This window comes from Ambystoma mexicanum, chromosome 6p (genome assembly GCF_040938575.1).
Source record: "Ambystoma mexicanum isolate Mex_15411 chromosome 6p, UKY_AmexF1_1, whole genome shotgun sequence".
Lineage (NCBI taxonomy): Eukaryota > Metazoa > Chordata > Amphibia > Caudata > Ambystomatidae > Ambystoma > Ambystoma mexicanum.
In genome coordinates, this window is record NC_090935.1 from 1,081,708,997 (window position 1) to 1,081,727,006 (window position 18,010).

The 18,010-nt window shown below is 43.0% G+C and overlaps 1 protein-coding gene across 1 annotated transcript in view; it reads right to left on the reverse strand.

The window, feature by feature from the left end:
- The window catches only part of LOC138510186 (spindle assembly abnormal protein 6 homolog), a 366,238-nt gene that overhangs the window by 32,951 nt on the left and 315,277 nt on the right, over positions 1-18,010 (reverse strand). Inside the window, exon 14 of the mRNA XM_069625671.1 lies at positions 2,725-2,828. Coding sequence (XP_069481772.1) covers positions 2,725-2,828 — 104 coding nt within the window. The remainder of the gene's footprint in view (positions 1-2,724; positions 2,829-18,010) is intronic.

Genomic DNA, 18,010 nt, shown 5'->3' on the forward strand with positions numbered 1-18,010 from the left:
AGTTAATTTTGCTGTTCACTTTAATATCTCGACCCCTCTACGCGGAAACTGAAGAGGATGTGCTTGCGCCCTTACCTTGAGGAGGAATTCTCTCCTAGCTCTCTCCCCTACCCAGGCCTGGTCCATTGACCAAGTTTATTCTGATTTTCATTATGCACTTACGACTCTCTTTGAACAACACTGTACCTTGCAACCACAGCTGTACTCTATCTGCAGTGCCTTATGTAACTCAAGCTCTACAATCCTCTTGTTGCCTTTGTGCCCTGCTACCTCCGGGATAGGCGCGCATTACAAATAATTAAAAAAACAAACAAAACACGATGCAGCACGCACATTAACAGCTTCCCATCCTCAGCCCTGCATCACCAACGAGATCATGATTCTCAAAAGAAACCTGCATTGTGACGTACGAAGCAGGCACACATCTATAACTCCTAGCCTACATGCTTTCATTGTATGGCTTTTTGTTGGCAAATAACTCAAGTGGGAGAATACTTTGAGAGTATGACATCCTGGTAAACCTATGCAAAGGTAAACCTTAGGGTAAGAGTAAGACAATGATGACAAACAAGGAGAGTGAAAGGTATGGGCAATGACTCATAAGTCCCTCTGGCCGGCCTAGAGAAAGGGCTGTACACAAATTCTTCTCTCAGGCTGCATGTTTCAGTAGACCCTCAAAGCATCCCCTCATGCTGCAACAGATTCATAGGGATGCAGATTTTAGAAGAGTTCCCATTTCTATTCAGTGGCCATTTCTATTTTAGTCAAGGGAGGAGTCAGGTGGTTTTATAAACTTCCCCAAAATGAATGTCGTTAGAACTGTTGATCCTCTGGCTGGTCTTAGGTTAACATTTATGAGGAAGAAATGCCACAAAGGTGCTACATGAATCGGCTTCTGAAGTGTTAAAGGAATAGTTCACTCTAAAATATTATCCCAAAAGATGAAATAATCAAAAACATACATTAAACATCTTTTTAAAGAAATTTCCTATTTAAACGTTTGAGCAAAATGGGCTCAAAGCGTTTTCATGGGAGCATCCATTTTGTCATTTCAGGCAGCCTCCTCTGTTCATGTTGAGCTCTGCCCTGGAGGCCCTAAACAAGCAGCAAAAGCCCCCTGCTGGGAGCTTTTTCTTACTGCAGCCAGAGCAGAGCTGAACATGGAGGAGGCTGCCTTCACTTTCATTTTACGTTTTCGGTGCTCCCCAAGCCCAGGGAAGCACAGAAAATGTAAAATGAAAAGGCAAAAAGCAAAGGCGCAGCAATTATAAATACAACATTGTTGTATTTGATATTGCTGTGGTTAGAAAACCATGGGAATCATAAATACAACAATGTTTTATTTATGATTGCGGTGGCTTCAGCTTTGAGTTGGGGGAGCCCAGGGGACTCAAAGCGAAAGCCACTGCAGTCAGAAGTACAGTGTTGTTGTATTTGTAAATGATATGGTTTTCTTTCTACGTTTTCCAGGCTCCTCCCGCTCAGAGGAGCCCTGGAAACGTAGAAAGAAAACTGCAGCATTTATAAATACAACAACGCTGAATTTATATTTGCGTTCGCTTCAGCTTTGAGTCTCCTGGGCACCCCCGGGTTGGTGGAGCCCAGGAGACTCAAAGCGAAAGCCGCCGCAGTCAGAAATACAACGTTGTTGTATTTGTAACTGCCACGGTTTTCGTTCTGTGTTTCCCAGGCTCCTCTGGCTCGGAGGAGCCCGGGAAACATAGAAAGAAAACGGCAGCATTTATAAATACAACGTTGTATTTATGTTTGCAGTGGCTTCAGCTTTGAGTCTCATGGGCTCTAAATGCTGTGGTTTTCTTTCTGAGTTAGAAAGAAAACCTCTGCATTTATTTCGCAGTGCTTTGAAAAAATATATGAAATTAAAAGCACTTAACGGCAGCAGCTTGCGTCAATCTCTGCTCTCTGGCAATAATGAAGCAAAAGTCACCTGCTGGTAGCTTTTGCTTCATGAGTACCGCAAGGGCAGAGATTAACACAAGCACAGGAGGCTCATCCATTTCACAAAATGGATGCCTCCTATTGCTTGAAATGTGTGACTGAGCCTCATTTGGTCAAAAGTCTACATTGGAACTTTCTAAAAAAATATTTTTTATATATATTTTTGATCATGGCCCATCTTTTGAGCCAATAAAGTTTTAGAGTGAACTATTCCTTTAAGAGATGGAAACTTCACATAGGACAAGATTTACAAAGTATTTGGAAAGACAGGGCTACAATAGACGTGCACTCCTAACAAGATGAAAACACACTGTCCCGCTGCAAAAATGACACAAACGTGCACAAGATACGTTAGCACTAGACACTTAGTACAAGCACACATGACAAAAACAAGTTGACTCTAAAATGCTGAGGACATTGTTGTGAGGGCAAGTGAAAGGTTCATGCTGATTCAAACTTTTATTTGAAACTTGCTTAGGGCACCACGACCTTCAGCTGTTCAGAGTGCTGTGACATCCATCCCCAAAACCCCCCAAAAAAGGTTAAATGTTTCCATATAATTTTGCATGGGAAATCTAGTTAAGCTGAAGTCTGCATGATCCCAGTTGACCCATCACTGCGTGAGGGTTTGACAACTGCATCTGCGGCATGGAGTAATGTTTTATTTGCAGTTCATTGTAAAATATTGACAATTAAAAAAACTTCCCTTAAAGTGTCTGCTTAGCCTTACTTTCGTGCAATGCAAGTAAGAAAAAAGGAACCTACACGTGCTCTGAGGTAGGTGCGGCCAGAGGGGTAGATGTTGTTGGAATTAACCTGGAGTCCAGTGAGGGGCTCCCGACGGTATTTGATGACAAGTTGAAACGGACCTATTAAAAGTAAAACAATGCAAGTTAGCACAACTCCAATATTATACAAATCAAACTTAATAAAATCACGCTGTAGCAGGTGAGTGTGCAAATCGAATGCATCTCGCTGCTTCTGGGCACAGAAACGGATCTCGCTGAAATATCGAGTACTTGCGTCATGAAGTGGTGAGTGTGGTAAATGAAAGTGTAAAAGTGTGAATAGATGACGACACCCGTTTCAAATTCAGATAGTTATAAATTCAACCATGTCTGGCCTTGGCAGCTTATAATTTGCCTCTCTGTGCCTAGACAAACACAGGACACGCAATATAGAACAGTAAAAGCCGAGGCCTCTAAGATTCAACTATTAAAGCAGATAAAGGAACTGGCGGGGATGGACCAGGGAGGGGAGGGGGGAAGTGGGAGGTGGGATCTACAAATATGTTGTCATACAGTGTTTTGTTTGACTCAAATTCTAATAAAAAGTTAAATGGAGAAAAAAAAGCCCATCATCCAGGACAGAAAGGTTTTTTTTTTGTTCTATGTAGCATTTTAGATGTAATGCAATGTACGTTGTGTCAAGTAGGGAGTCTTCCCGTAGAACGGAATTCCACAGCTGACACTGCCTTGTGGCTGCAATCGCTTACTGCTTTGTGCCACAAGGAAGACAGACTCGCACATCACCCTGGACTGCAGGTCTTCTGTGTATGGGAATCTTGCAGGGCTTCACTAGATGTGAAGGGGCACCTCACTCTTCATTGACGTTACCTCTTTACCCTGCTGAGGCCCAAACAATCCGCTATTAGGGGGAGGCATGGAGTCCTTGAAAGAGATGCCAACTGATTTAACGTGCTCACTCAGTTTCTTTTGTTCATTTCTCCAACTTTCCTTTGCTGCAAAATGTTGGTACTGTGAACTTAAATCTCGTCTGTGCTACACTGCTAACTGCTGCAACCTGTTGTGTTGCTTATGCTTTTCTTTAATTGATTCCCTTGTTTTTAATGAATGCCACCTGTAACCAAAAACGTAGTTGTAGCGTTTATGGGTAGAAATGACCCACATTGCATCAATTAACAATCAATTCACCCATCACCTTTATGTCCCCCCCCACATCTTTCCCTATGTTTTACTCATCACTCATGGGAATTTCTTTTGTTCTTTTGTCTACTGTAAAAAGGTATCGCCTGACATTTGGTTAGATCTACACAATATACAATAATATACAATATATACAATATCAATATTCCCAAATAGATAATTAAATGTTTGTTTCATTTTCTTGTACTATTTTGTATTTAGTACAATATAGCTCCTTAAACATTAATTGGAAGGTCAACATGTACAGAAATAAGGCTTGCTATTTGTTTGGGAATTGAGAGCGCTTGTTTTCACTCTAGGTGTGGCACTGAGTGAGCTACCTTCCAGACCATGGAGGATGACTTTTGAGTGCAGGATTTCGGTGGTGTGTGTTTAAATGCCCTTTACATGCCCTTCTGGATCTCTCTGCAACCTTTTGACACAGTCGACCATAGGGTACTCCGATTACCTTCCTTCCAATCTGAGCAATCTCAATTCGTACAGGTTAGACCTTCCAGGTTTCCCCATTCTAATTCCATGTGGCGTGCCACAGGGGTCAACATTGTCCCCATGCTGTTCAACATCAACACTGAGCTGCTGAGAGATCCGCTTGAGGGCTCAGGCCTCTCCATTCGCTGGTATGCAAATGACACCTAATGATATCTGAAGGTGTCTTTTTGGCAAACATCCAACTGGGTGATATTGTAGAGTGGAACTCCATGCAGTCCTCAAAATAAAATGCTCACAAAACTGAGTTAATGTTAAGGTCTTCAAATTCTGCTCCTCACCTTTCGTGCAATCCATCTTTCCTTGGGATGTCACCAATGCTTGCTTTCTTCAGTTTCTCCCTTAAGTCTTAGATTGGATGCTTCTCTAAATTGCCAGCTCCGGTCTTATCTTGCTGACAAACTCTGTATTTACGGTGGCAACCAGGAGTGCCAATACACAATAATTTAGCATTTATATAGCGCTACGAATCCTCAGGTATCTGAGCGCTGCTTATTATTACCCACGGTGTGTGGTGCTCATTTACCGACCTCGGAAACATGAAAGGCTGAGTTTGGCCCTGCCGGCATTCGAACCTGCGTCAGCAGGCTCTGCACAGATGTCAAAGCGAGCGCTCTACTCGTAGGATAGATATTGCCACATTTATGCAAGCTAAATACTCCAGGCCTTTTCTGCAGTTGCTCTGCATGTCTAATTCTATTCCAGCTACAGTTCAGATGCTACCTACTGGGACATCATGCTCATGGAGTTTTATTATCTTCACTTACAATTAATCTGACCACTTGCCCATCTTCAAAGAAAATAAACTAAAATAATGAAAAGTAACTAAGAGTTATATTCTCCATTCTAAAACTGAAAAGTTCAAGGGTAGGGTATTCTTGTCTGGATGAATAAAACAAAGACGCTCGCCCACATCCTATTCTAGCCTTCTACATTTATAGAAAAACGAATACACATGACTCTAAAGGGATCAACAATGAAAAGGATGCTGGACTGCTTCAGTTACAGGTTTTCAGTCCCTCTTTCTCCTGACATGTCTGGGTGCCATTTTCACTTGTTTTGCCGATTCTGGAGTGTTTCATTTCCCATCTAGGGTTTCATTCCACTCAGGGCATTTCTGCCCCCCTCTTGTGGGTACTCCTGACTATTGCTCTCCTCTCTTGGGGTAGGTTTACTTACCCCTTCTTTTGAAGTCTCATTACTCTTGTTCCCCTCTCTCGGGGTACCCAGACTCTCGTGCCCTCTCTTGGGGTATCTTCACTCAGAGAAAGGGGATCAGTCTCTTATGTGACACCTTCAAACTCGGCTCAGCCCTTCCCACCTCTTGCCTAACAGGATTAGTCAGGCCCCAATCCCTTCTCCACTGAGAAACTTTAGGTTGCCTAGCCCCTTCCACAGGCTAGCTAGCACGAGCTGGCTTTCTTCCAGCTGTGCTCTGTGCTCCAGGATCAGAGAAGTGCAGGCCTCTTCTCCCTCTCTGGGTTCGGTTGGGCTCACTCAGGATTCCCTCTTCAGCATAGCAGCTATCAGGCACAAGGCAACCTTCTTTTCCCTGCTTCAGGGTTCTTCTACACTGCTTTCCCTTAAGGGAATCAGGGAGACAAGGGAATCAGTTCCCTGCTGAAACAACTTGCAACTGAACAGGCTCTCCTTTTATTCAGTCTGTTCTCCCCCAGCTGACTACTGATTGGCTGAACTGTCAGGCTTCACCATTGGTGGAAGTAGTGCTTACATCATAGCCTCCCGGGGAATGTCATCCCCTATTGGCCGGTTCAAATAACAGTTGAATCAATAAGAGGAACCAATTAACTATCATACAAGAGCTCTGCTCCACTTTATCTGGTTTGATCCTCCTGGGTAGATGGTAGGTATGGCTCTCTGTGTTCCTCTTGCTTTATAAAAAGGTTTTATTTGATTTCCCCATACCGTTGTGGTGTTGTAGATGATATTTAATCATCAATTCAGATTCAGTATACCTACAGTGCTTAATAGGGAACTGAACCTGTATCTTCCACATGGTAGTTACCAGTTCTACCATGGTTGATAGCTTGTCTCACTGCATGTTGCTGGCTCCACTAGCCACTCTTCCTTCACCACCACAGGGATTCAGCGATATTTTATTTGTGCGGGTCAAGGAAAAACTGATTCACCACAGGAGGCTCTGAGAAAACACATCTATTTAGGCTACCTTTTACTGTATAGGGATTTCAGGGGTTAGATCCTTATGTCACTGGGTACTTTGCTCTAAGTGTTCCTTTATTTCTTATGTGTTGGCGTTTGCTTCTTTTATGTATCTTTTCAGCTATTGTTTGTGCAGTGCCCCATTGCCTTAAGGCAAGCATTTGCTCAAGAAATAAATAATACAAATAAATAAGTGAAGCCCCAGAAATATATCTAAGGGTTAATTTAAGCAGGTGTTCAAATAATCTAACATACATGTCACAGTGAACTCTGGAAACAGTGGGCACGATCACTGGCCATTTTTCAGAGTACTGACTGGAAAAGCTTTATTTGTAAATATAGTCGAAGTGAGCTGTGCTAAAGATTTCAGATTTCGATAACTGTGAGAGAAGATAGTGTTTTGTGTACAACGGTAGTCTTTGATTGGCTGCAATACCCACACGCCAGACAGGATTCTGTGCCCCCATGTGGTGTACCAAAAAGGAAGACACCTGCCATGCCGGAAATTGATCAAAGACTGACACAGACCAACTTCTCCAAATAAGGCGGAAAACTCTGGTCAATCAAGTGAGGAAACAAATCAGATGCCAGTTAATTGTCCAACCACCTTGCAACACTACTTTTTAGTAAGTTTCCTTTTCTGTTTGCAAGAAGAAAATATCCATTATAACATATCCATAAAAACAATAGAAAGTATCCATGCACATGTATTAAAACCTTACATGTACAATTATGAAGAAATGTCTTCATGTGACAACAGATTTTAATTTTTATAGAAAATTTGCAAACTACCATGCCCTTCCTTCTTCAGGCTGACATGGTCTAAATGTGGCCTATAAAACCAATTTAACAAAAAGACAACCTGTACCAATAATATTGTGATTAAACAGCAGCTTTCTCCTAAAGTTACTTATTTAATAGGTTCAAGGGCACCACTTTACAAATCTCATTTAAAACTTTTAATGAAAAGTTGAGGAAATTAATATTGGTTTACTAAACTATATTCTGGCAAATGGAAAATAATTTCAGGGACCCATCACAACACATGACCCAATGTTGATATTAAACTTAAACACAGTTTTCAGTTTTAATTAATTACTTTGCCGACAGTTGTGGGTGCTGACACATGCCTCTTCCAGTCTGTCTCTGTAGACAGCCTTGCAAGCTAATTTGTTCAAGGAATGTAAACTGGTGCTAGCCGCAAAACCTATTTTTATGCCGTTCTGTAGGTGAGGACGTTTCTAATTTACTCTAGCATACCATGCATCGAACGAACAAAACAAAAAGAAATCTGAAAGATAAGTGCATTATTTTTTTTCATGCAGAATTATTCAACAAAATATAAGTGTCTCCTCAAATTCTTGGATTAGAGTGAGGTACTGTCTCTTCTATGGGGACAGCTAAGCAATGGCAAGCTCACCACAATGTATGGTTATATTTTTCTAAAAACACAGCAGAGTGATTTGCATATAACCCGTGAGGCAGATACAATTGCATTTCAGATATGAATATAAAAGTCATAAAGGTGAGTAACTACTAGTATTCCAAACATGTGGGAACAGTAGTTGTATACTTAACTATCTTGGAGAGTTGCAAGTAAATGAGACAGCAAAAAAGACCAGGTTACATTAAATGAAACAGCAGAAAAAGAGCAGGTTGCATTGCCAACAGGTAAGCAATATGATGAATCAATAGAAATGAAAATGTTCATGCCTGCTGGCGGAATCTGGCAGACCTGGGGCCCAGGGATGGCGCATTCATTCTCAGAGAAGGATTAAAGTGCTTGGAGTAATAATCTGAAGAAAGAGAAGAGCCGATGGGCTGAGAATTTGCAGGGGTAAAGTAAGCCTCGGTACAGGGTGGAAATGAAGGCTGAAAAAAAAGCGACAGCTTGAGCTTCATGGAGAGACATGCATAGCAATAACACAAGATCACTTCTCGATGACAGACTGCATCGGCATTAATATGCACAAAGCATGGATGGACACAGGAACTGGACTGCAGCAGGTTAAAATCCCCAACAGGTGACTGTCCAATATGGCAACAGTCCCAAAGCATTCGTGGATTACTTGTGAAACGCCATTTTGTGGGAACCCAAACAATTTAAAGCCAACCCAAATTTAACTGCAGCTTGATCTTCATTCCATTTTTCTGGATCTCATGCTTAGACAAGGCTTCAGTCCAATTAAAATGAGTTCGTCCATGCCCAATAGAAAATACAGTAAAATGAAAGTTGCGCAATACAGTTGCCTCAGGTGGCTTAATGTCACTAATGCAATGGGCGTCTATGCATTTCACTGTCCCCAAGGTAGGCAGTGCATCTACAGTGATTAAAGATGCCAAAGTTGATAAGCACTGGTGTGTCCTTAACCTGTTTTTGATGAGCATATTTAACATGCACAACACGCATCAGATTAGGAAAAGAGGCCTAATTGCAGAAACTCCAGAAGGCGCTAAGCTGAAAAAAACAACAATTTAAGCAACTGGAACATGAAGGGAGCATCTGGTGAGAAACAAATACAGCAAACATTATTAGTAACTGTAACAGCAAGCACATATTCATCAATACATGGAGAGGTGGCTGCAGAAAGCAAAATGGAAACTCATGAGATACTCTTTGCAGCAGCACATATGACTGCAGTGCAACACAAATAGCATGCAACATGGATGGGAAATTAAGGACATACTAATGCCAAACATTCCATGCACCACTAAAATTAGACTCGGGCCTCATTATCACATAGGCAGTGCTTGTGGGGGGAAGGACCACTGATGGCTGCAACTTAACACTGTTGTGCAAGATTATGTGTGGTTTGTTTTGTTGTTGCAGTGTTGGGAAGTACGTGTGGATTGTGGTGCTGTAGAGGTATGTTTGTGAAGAGTTCATCCATGTGCATCACACTTCCCACTGCCGAAAATCCATCCAAGTGCATCACAACTCCCATGCCAGAAATATCCATCCAATTAAGTGTAAGTAATACCTTAGTGCTTGGTACAAGATAATATTCACAATTCTGTCTAGATGTGACACAGGCTAATCTTCACAGTTCTGTCTATATTTGACCAATGCTAATATTCACAACTCTATCTGGATGTGATGCAAGCTAATATTCACAATTCTACCCCATTTATAACTTCCCAAAATGTAAACTGTGGCTAACTAACTTAATTGGCGTAATGCAATGTATGATAACCTTACACATTGAAGCTAGAATCAGAAAGGCTACCTTCTACACGTTGGGTAAATGCAGACTATGGCTGATGAGCTACAAGTAGGCTGAGTGCCTGGGGAGGCATATTGGGTAATGAGACGGGTGGGGTAGTGAATACAGTAATGGCTGACTAACACATTCAGGCTAAATGCGGATAGGATTGCTATACAAACTGTGGGCTGGAAACATCAGACAACAGCTAATAGAGAATATGATAGGATTAGTTTGGGTTGGCAGTTTAGTGGGGAGCAGTTATGGCTGCACCCCCTCTCCGAATCGCCCTCACCTTGTCAGTAGCTGTTGGCTGAGGGTTGCAGGCCTCACAGGCTAACACGGGCCAACACGGTCTGGAGCTGCTTCTTCAGGAGCTGCCCTTAGTCGAAGGGGCTGCAACGGGCAGTGGGCTGCCCTGGTGAGGTGCTTGATTAGGGCACGATCATCCAACCGTAGGAGGGGGCGGGCAAGGAGGCGGGATCCGGAAGCAGGAACACAGTGGCGCTGAGCGCCGAAGGCAGCAAAATGTTTAAATAGAATTATCCACAAATGTACACATTGAAGCGATTGTAAACCATTTGTCATTGAGATATTGAGATCCTCTCCACTATTGGCGATTTGTGGATACATTTGTGTACTATTGTGGAGTGTGAGTCTTTTTATATTGCTTTTACATTGTCTTCCACATGTGTTTTATGTGTGTGATATGTATAATAAAATTGAAAATATATTTTTAAAATAATTCGGAGTATTGAGTTTAGATTCATATTTGTGACTATAGGCTGAAGCACTTTAGTATCCTTCCTTTTAGTATACATCATTGTATCAGCCACCATACGAAGGCCATGACGGATTGAGAGCGAGGGCGAGGAGACCACAGAGGAAAGGTTAAGATTATGTTTTGGTGAGCACAAATGTGTGGTGGTGGGCGTGTGTATTGGGGTTGTGAAAGTACAGGACAATATACAAAGAGAAATGATCGTATCGCTGGAGTAGAATGTCAATGTTGTGCAGGCAGTGCATTATGCAAACCATGATTTGGAAGTAACTTAGCATGTGATGACAGGACAATTGCATACATAATCAACTTTATTGTACACTTAGGTTTCATTGCATTTGATTTGCTTCAATTCGATTCGATTATTCAAGACAGGAACAATGATGTGTGCAAGATCTCCTGGCAACATATTTAAATCTGATGCAATTCTATCTCTTTTCAGAAGCGTAGTTTCGACTGACCAGGATTAGCATGCCCCCAGTGCATTAGTGGCACAATATCAGACACTGATAAAGGGATGTGGTAAACATATTTGTTTAGTGGCCCTCCACTGTTTTTGGGGCCACCAATTTTCTGATGCACACACATTATTTACTGGTGAAAAACGCTCATGTACTGTGTCAAACTTTGAATTTTAAGACGTGGAGTAAGTCACGTGTTTCTGTTCTAACCATCTGTGGCTTTTTCTGCTTTCATTTTGTATATTTTCCAAAATGTGTGCTGCAAAATGCACGGTTTCCCTCCGTTAATGTGAACAAATATTTCCTGGGATGAAGGTCAGAGGGAGTTTGAAGGAGGCAACACACCAACCCCCAGTGGGCGGTTTAAAGGTGCAGAGGTACGAGTCTGACACAGTGGTGGCATGCTTGTTGGCAATGACCTTTATTTTATATAAAAAGAAATGAAAGGGAAAACTACCTTCCCCTATTACTAGGAGGGCTTGTCCTACCTAAAGAAAATTAAAAAAAAATAAATAAAAACAATAAGGACTCTATTAGGATGTCTTGTAAAGTAAACAGTCCACCGTCCTGTGCCCAAAACTATTCCCGTACCTTCCACCAAACTAAAGAAAAGCTGGGCGTCTTCTTGATCCAGGGGGAGGTTTCTCTCGTTCTGCATGCAGACTTATAATGTTCATTCTTTTTTTTTGTAATTTAAACTTTATTATTTAGCACATTTACAACATACTCCATGTGCCCCTGTATTGCATCTTAATCTTACACAAGCAGGGGCGGTGGGGCATTTCATCTTCCCGCCCAACCCCTTCACTATTCATGTTAAGTCGCAGTCCGATGTGCTCATGGAGCCCGTGCATTTAATCTCTCTGTTAAGAAACCAAAATTCAAACTTCAAATCATATCAAAATCAATGTAATGAAAAATTACAGCTCACCATTTAACATTCAAACAGCAATGGTGTATTACTGTTCAGCAGTTTCTATTCATTCTAGACTAGCGAAAATGATATAAACTCCTGAGGTTTATGATGAACATTAGGGTTATCGTGTGCACTGGCATAAGCAATCAGAGGGGCCCAATCTACCAGATATTGCTGCTTACGCCCCTGCATTGCCCCATCGATTTTACACATGGCAGCTACGTACCATATCCGTGGCCACCATTCTTTTATGTCTGTCTCTCTTTGGCTTTTACAATGTTTTGCTATTACCAATCTAGCAGCCACTAATAGTTGAGTGACCAGGCAGGATTTCTTACCCCCCAGTTTATAACGACCCTGGGAATCCTCATTGCCCAGTAACATCACTAGGGGGTCTAGCTCAAGTTCAAATCCACAGATTTCTTTGATTTGTGCAGTTACCTTCTCCCAAAACCTCTTTACTTGAGGACATTCCCACCACATGTGGATGAAAAAGCCCTGGGAGGTCCCACATCGCCAGCACTGGGGGGATAGCTGCGGATTCATCTTATGCAACAGCTCGGGGGTCAGATACCACCTGCACAATATTTTGAGACCTTTTTTGAGTTGAGCTGCTTGAGACACCTTGCCCACCCTCGTCCAGATGTTTTACCACACCAGGTCATCAATGGGCCTGCCCACACCCTCCTCCCACTTTGCCATATATCCATGTGGAGCTTTAAACATCTTGGAGTTTGATACTTTGTACAAGGTGGCTAATTTTGCTGGTCGGGGGTAACCTATGAATAGATCTTTATAAGTGGTTGTGCTCTGCTTACCTTGAGTTGCTACATTGGGCCGTGATGTCCAGTGCCTTAACTGGATATAGCCATATCTATCCGCGTACCCAATTTGAAAGGCTTGTTTACACTAGTCGAACGTGAGGGGGAGATTATACTGAAACAGTTGTCCCAGTCTATGAAGCCCTCCTTATGACCACCTCGGGAGTGTTCCCCTATTCAAGCCTGGGGGGGAACTCGCTATTGCCCCAAATCCTTGTCATGGGGAGGGAAAAGTGGTCATAGTGTACCGTCGCATGACTTTTTACCAATATTCCAGTGTAATGTTTGTTGTTGGGAGTCCCTGTCTGCTCAATTTTCTAAGTCTAGGAGAGAGCCAGCACCAGTGATGTATAGGGGCTCTCAGCTCTTCTTGCTCAATTGTGACAGTGCTTCGGATTAGTCCAGTCCGCCTAAATCTCTAGAACTGGGGCAATTTGAGCCGCAAAAAGATAGCTTTCTATAACCGGTACTGCCAGACCCCCCGCTATTCTCACTGTCATAAGTGTGTGCTTGACCACCCTGGGAAGTTTCCTGCCCCAAATGAACTTAAAGATCTGTGCCTGTAATTCTTTCACTGCCATTTTGGGAATCCAGATTGGGAGAGCCTGGAATGTGTACAATAATCTCGGTAGCAGGGTCCTTTTTACTGCTGTTATTCTACCCAGCCACAGGGTCCTTTTTACTGCTGTTATTCTACCCAGCCACAGGGTCCTTTTTACTGCTGTTATTCTACCCAGCCACAGGGTCCTTTTTACTGCTGTTATTCTACCCAGCCACAAGATCTCAGAAGTGCCCCAACTTGCCAGGTTTTGTCTAGCTCTCGTTATTGCGATGGAATGTTTGCTGCGTACAAATCGGTCAGTTTTACCGTTAGCTGCACCCCTAGGTATTTCATTGAATGTGAGGCCCAGGTGAACTGAAAGCAAGCTTTGAACTGCTCCTCTGATTCCCGAGATTCTGTGACATTCAGGATCGTGGATTTGGAATAGTTAATCTTAAAACCGGATACCACCCAGAACCTATCCAGTAATGTGATGATGTGCGGCAAGTTAGGGAATCCCTCATGTAAAACAGGAGGTCGTCAGCGTAGAGCGCTAACTTGTGCTGGTAGCCCTCTCTCTCGACCCCCTTAATGTCTCTGGAAGACTGTACCAAACAGGCCAGGGGCTCCAACGCCAGAGCAAAAAGAAGGGGAGACAACGGGCACCCCTGCTGAGTCCCCCTGCGCAGGCTCACCAGTTCTGTCAGGACCCTGTTCACCTTGATCCGTGTGGAGGGTACAATAACATTGGCAAGTATCAGCCTGTGAAACCATGGTCCAAATCCTGTGAGAACCTTGTCCAGGTATCCCCAATCCACTCGGACACTTTTTCAACGTCGACCAAAAGGAGTACAAATGATTGTTTGTGCTTCTGTGCCCACACCGCGAGATCTATTGTCCGGCAGATGTTATGGAACATCTGCCGGCCTGGGACACACCCTGTCTGGTCCATTGCCACCACTGATGGGAGAACCCCTGCCAAGCACGTGGCCAGTACTTTAGAAAATATGCGGGTATCGTAGTTTAGGACTGCTATGGGTCGCTATGAGGTACAACGCAGGATCCTTCCAGGGCTTGGCCAGCAGTGTAAGTGTCAATTCGCCAATGGATGGTGTAATTGACCCGCTCTCCAGAAAGGAGTTAAACACCTATGCCATGTGGGGGCAAGGACTCCTGAGAACATTTTGTAAAACAGGGCCGAAAACCCATCAGGCCCTGGGACTTTATTCTTAGGTAGGGCCTGAATAGCCTCCTCTGTCGCTATGGGTGATTCTAACGCCTGTTTTTGCTTTTCAGATATTGGAGGAAGGGGGGATTCCCTTATGAACGCATCCTGTGTCGGGCTATGTAGGGAGTCCGCTGCATATAATTCAGAATACAATTGGGTCAGGAGACCAATCATAGCCGATTCCTCATTATGCACCTGTCCCTGGGCGTCCCTCAGCACCCCAATAGGTGTGCTATTTCGCTGGGCCTGCAGTTTGTACGCCAGCACTCAGGAGGCCTTATGCGAGGTGCTGTAGTAAAAGTGCTTTGTCTTAACTTATGGGAGATGTCGTCTGCCCATAACGCTTTTTATTCGGCCCTCACTACCTACAACTGCCTGTATGTCCTCCTAGCCCCATCCAACTCATATTGGGTTTCCCAATCCTTGACCAAGTTTTCAGCCCTCACCCGCTGGGCTGTGATGGCCCGCTTCCTAGCTGGCGCCAAACTAATTAGCTCTCCCCTTAATGTTGGTTTCAGCGCCTCCCACACCACGGCTATAATGTTCAATTCTTGATGAGAAAACACGAGTAGCTCCTTAAACACATTTCCCAAGTATCAAGAGGCGAGTCTCTTCCCCCTGTTCCTCTCTACAGTTCACACACGCAGTTTAAGTCTGTTTCACTGTCCTGCCAGACTTAACTTTAGATCTTCTTGTCACAAAATATTTTCCAGGTATCAAGGGGATAAATCCTTTCCCCTTTTTCTTTCTCCAGCTCAAAGACTGCACTATTGTGCAAGACTTGACTATAGATTTGAGTTCCAGAAATTGTGTCTTCCTTTAGATGTGGGTCCTCAACCCCTTGTTTTGGTACTGTTCCATATATGATATTTTGTAAAGTTTGTTCCAGCTTCTACAGTTTGCTTGTTATCCCTTTTTGCCTCTCGGGATATTAGTATGTGTCTTTATCTCATTTGGTGCCTTCTGTGTCCCACCAGCCGGCCCAACCCTTTCCCTACCTTGGGGAAATGTTGCCACAGTCTCCAGTCTGTCATGGGACTAGAGCGGGGCTTCTGCACCGCTTCTGCATTCAGGGTCCTGCTCTCTGCGGCTCCGCAGTGGTACGCTCTCCCTCTCTAGTCCTCGGCTGCATGTCGTTTGCTTGCTTTTGCTTCTCCCATTGGGTTTCCTCTCTCCCCATCACTGGAAACGTTCCTGCTCCATGGAGCACCTGGAGACTCGTCCCTTCTCTGCTGTGTCTCGTTCACTTCCCCTCGGATCTCTCTGCACAGAACCAGCGCCTGTGTCCTCGCTCCTCCAGCACTGGCTTGACGAGCTACACAGTCCTTCTTTGCCTTTTATCGCCAGAGCGATCTTTGGCAGACTGTTCTGCGTGTATGTTGGTTCCATAGTGATCTTTTGCCTCCTTGTTTGACCTTTTTTGTGTCTGTGTTTTTAAGCACTACAATTGGGTAAGCCTCCCTCTTCCTCATCCCATTATGATCTATATGCATGGAATCCTCTACTCTACAGAAATACATAGAGGTTTGAGGCACCCACAGGGAATTGAGTGGGGTGAAAGGAAGGAGGGGACAGAATTGACGGTAGTGAATACTGCATTCTCCCAAGGCTATCGTCACTGGTCCCATCGAGGGCTTCCCTCCCCATGAGAACCACCCCCCAAGGGGGCTGTCAGGTAGTAGCTTTATCTCCCTGGCCTCATGAGAAGGGGGTTCCCCTATGGAAACAGACAATACCCATGGTTTCGTCACAGTGGTTGTTGCAGGGAAAAGGGAGGGATGATCATACCTACTTTGCTTGCCCTATTATAAGGCAGAATTTACACCCCACATGTTAACAAAAATGAAGAAGCACCCTTACTCATGGCCAGCTTGCCAGAATGTAACCCAAAGCAAAGCTTTTGACAGCAATGTCGGGAAACACAAATGCCCAAATAAATGGAGCATGTGCAAAAGCACAAAGCAGGGAGGGACTCAGCAAATGGACGTTTCAGATGTAGGCAAATTAATTAACAGAATGCATGCAGTATAAATTGGGTGAGCTGTGCACTATTCTGACCTGCATGTGTAGAAGTGCTAGTGCACTGCCAATCAACAGCACTTATTTATCAATACTGTACTAAAGTAAAATACACATTGTGAATATTCCTGTAGGATATCCCTACAGAGTTATCCACGAAAATGTGTGGGACCTTTGAATTACAAATAAACACTGGGATTAAAGGGACACCGGAGTCTGTCCAAATCTGCATTAGACACATAAGTAAATACAACATTTCTAGCATTGACAAGCATGTACTAGAAATATTTTTTTCTGTTTGTAATGTGTAACCCCCACACTAAAAATATATGAGAGTTCCTTTGCTTGTAAATGTATTTTGTAATCTATTTTTTCTGAGGGCCAGGGAAGGTTCCCAAACTGGTACTGGAAATACAAAGGCTACTTTTATTTCTAGCATGGGACTAGAAAACCCAATGACTACAATGGGCAGGCTTGGTAAGTGGGACATGTTTTAGAACCATGTGGTAGTGCTAGTTGTCAGACTACACTCCACCTCCCGACCGTCCCACCGGAATGTTTTGGGATATCACTAGAAATTCGGGTGATTTAAAGAATGCTTGAACTAGTAAAACCAGGACTCCATTTGAAGTCAAATGTAATGTATTTGCACCTTTTGATAGCAGCTATTAAGTTATTTTAACATCAACCAGGGAGGGAATACGGGCTAAAACGCATTGACACATGGCCTTCTGGTCCAGTTATACATGGCTATGGAGTGTCTGCTTTGGTAGAAGAGGACAAATCTTTGAAGGGACAATTTACAAATCAAAAAGAAAAAGTAACGTTTGTAAATGGGTGAAGGATCAGAACTATGTTTTTCTGATATAACTACCACAGTAGGTTAAAAACTATATAGCACATACAAATACTTTGTGAACGATCATAACAAAATGAAGATTATGTTTGTATGGATTTGATCGAAGCCTTTGTAAAGTGAAGAAAAGCAAAACATAAAACCCCACTGATCTTGACCACTGTTTGTACAAAGTCAAACTTCTTGCTTCAGCATCTTTTGCACGTCAGTGAATACAGAAATGTATCTCCAGGAATAAAAGGGTGGGGCAAAATAAGCTACACAAGGACAAAGGAGGGTCTCATACTAGAGTTTGTTGATACCTATACTCTGTGCCTTATTGTTTTGTAGAGGTTTTAACTTTCATTGAGGGTCAATATATTATTTAAGGTAAACCATACACATTATTTTACACTTCTTTATTTCCAGAAAAAATAGATGACAAAAACAAAGCTACAAATCATACCAAACAAAAATCACAACTCCAGATATCTTATTATAATTGTTCATAATGCTTCTCTTATTTCCTCTTCACTGTCAGTATCTCATTTTTCTTGCCATCATTGTAAGAAATTCCAGGAAGTCAATTGTGCCATTGCCATCAGCATCTACTTCATTGATCATATCCTGGAG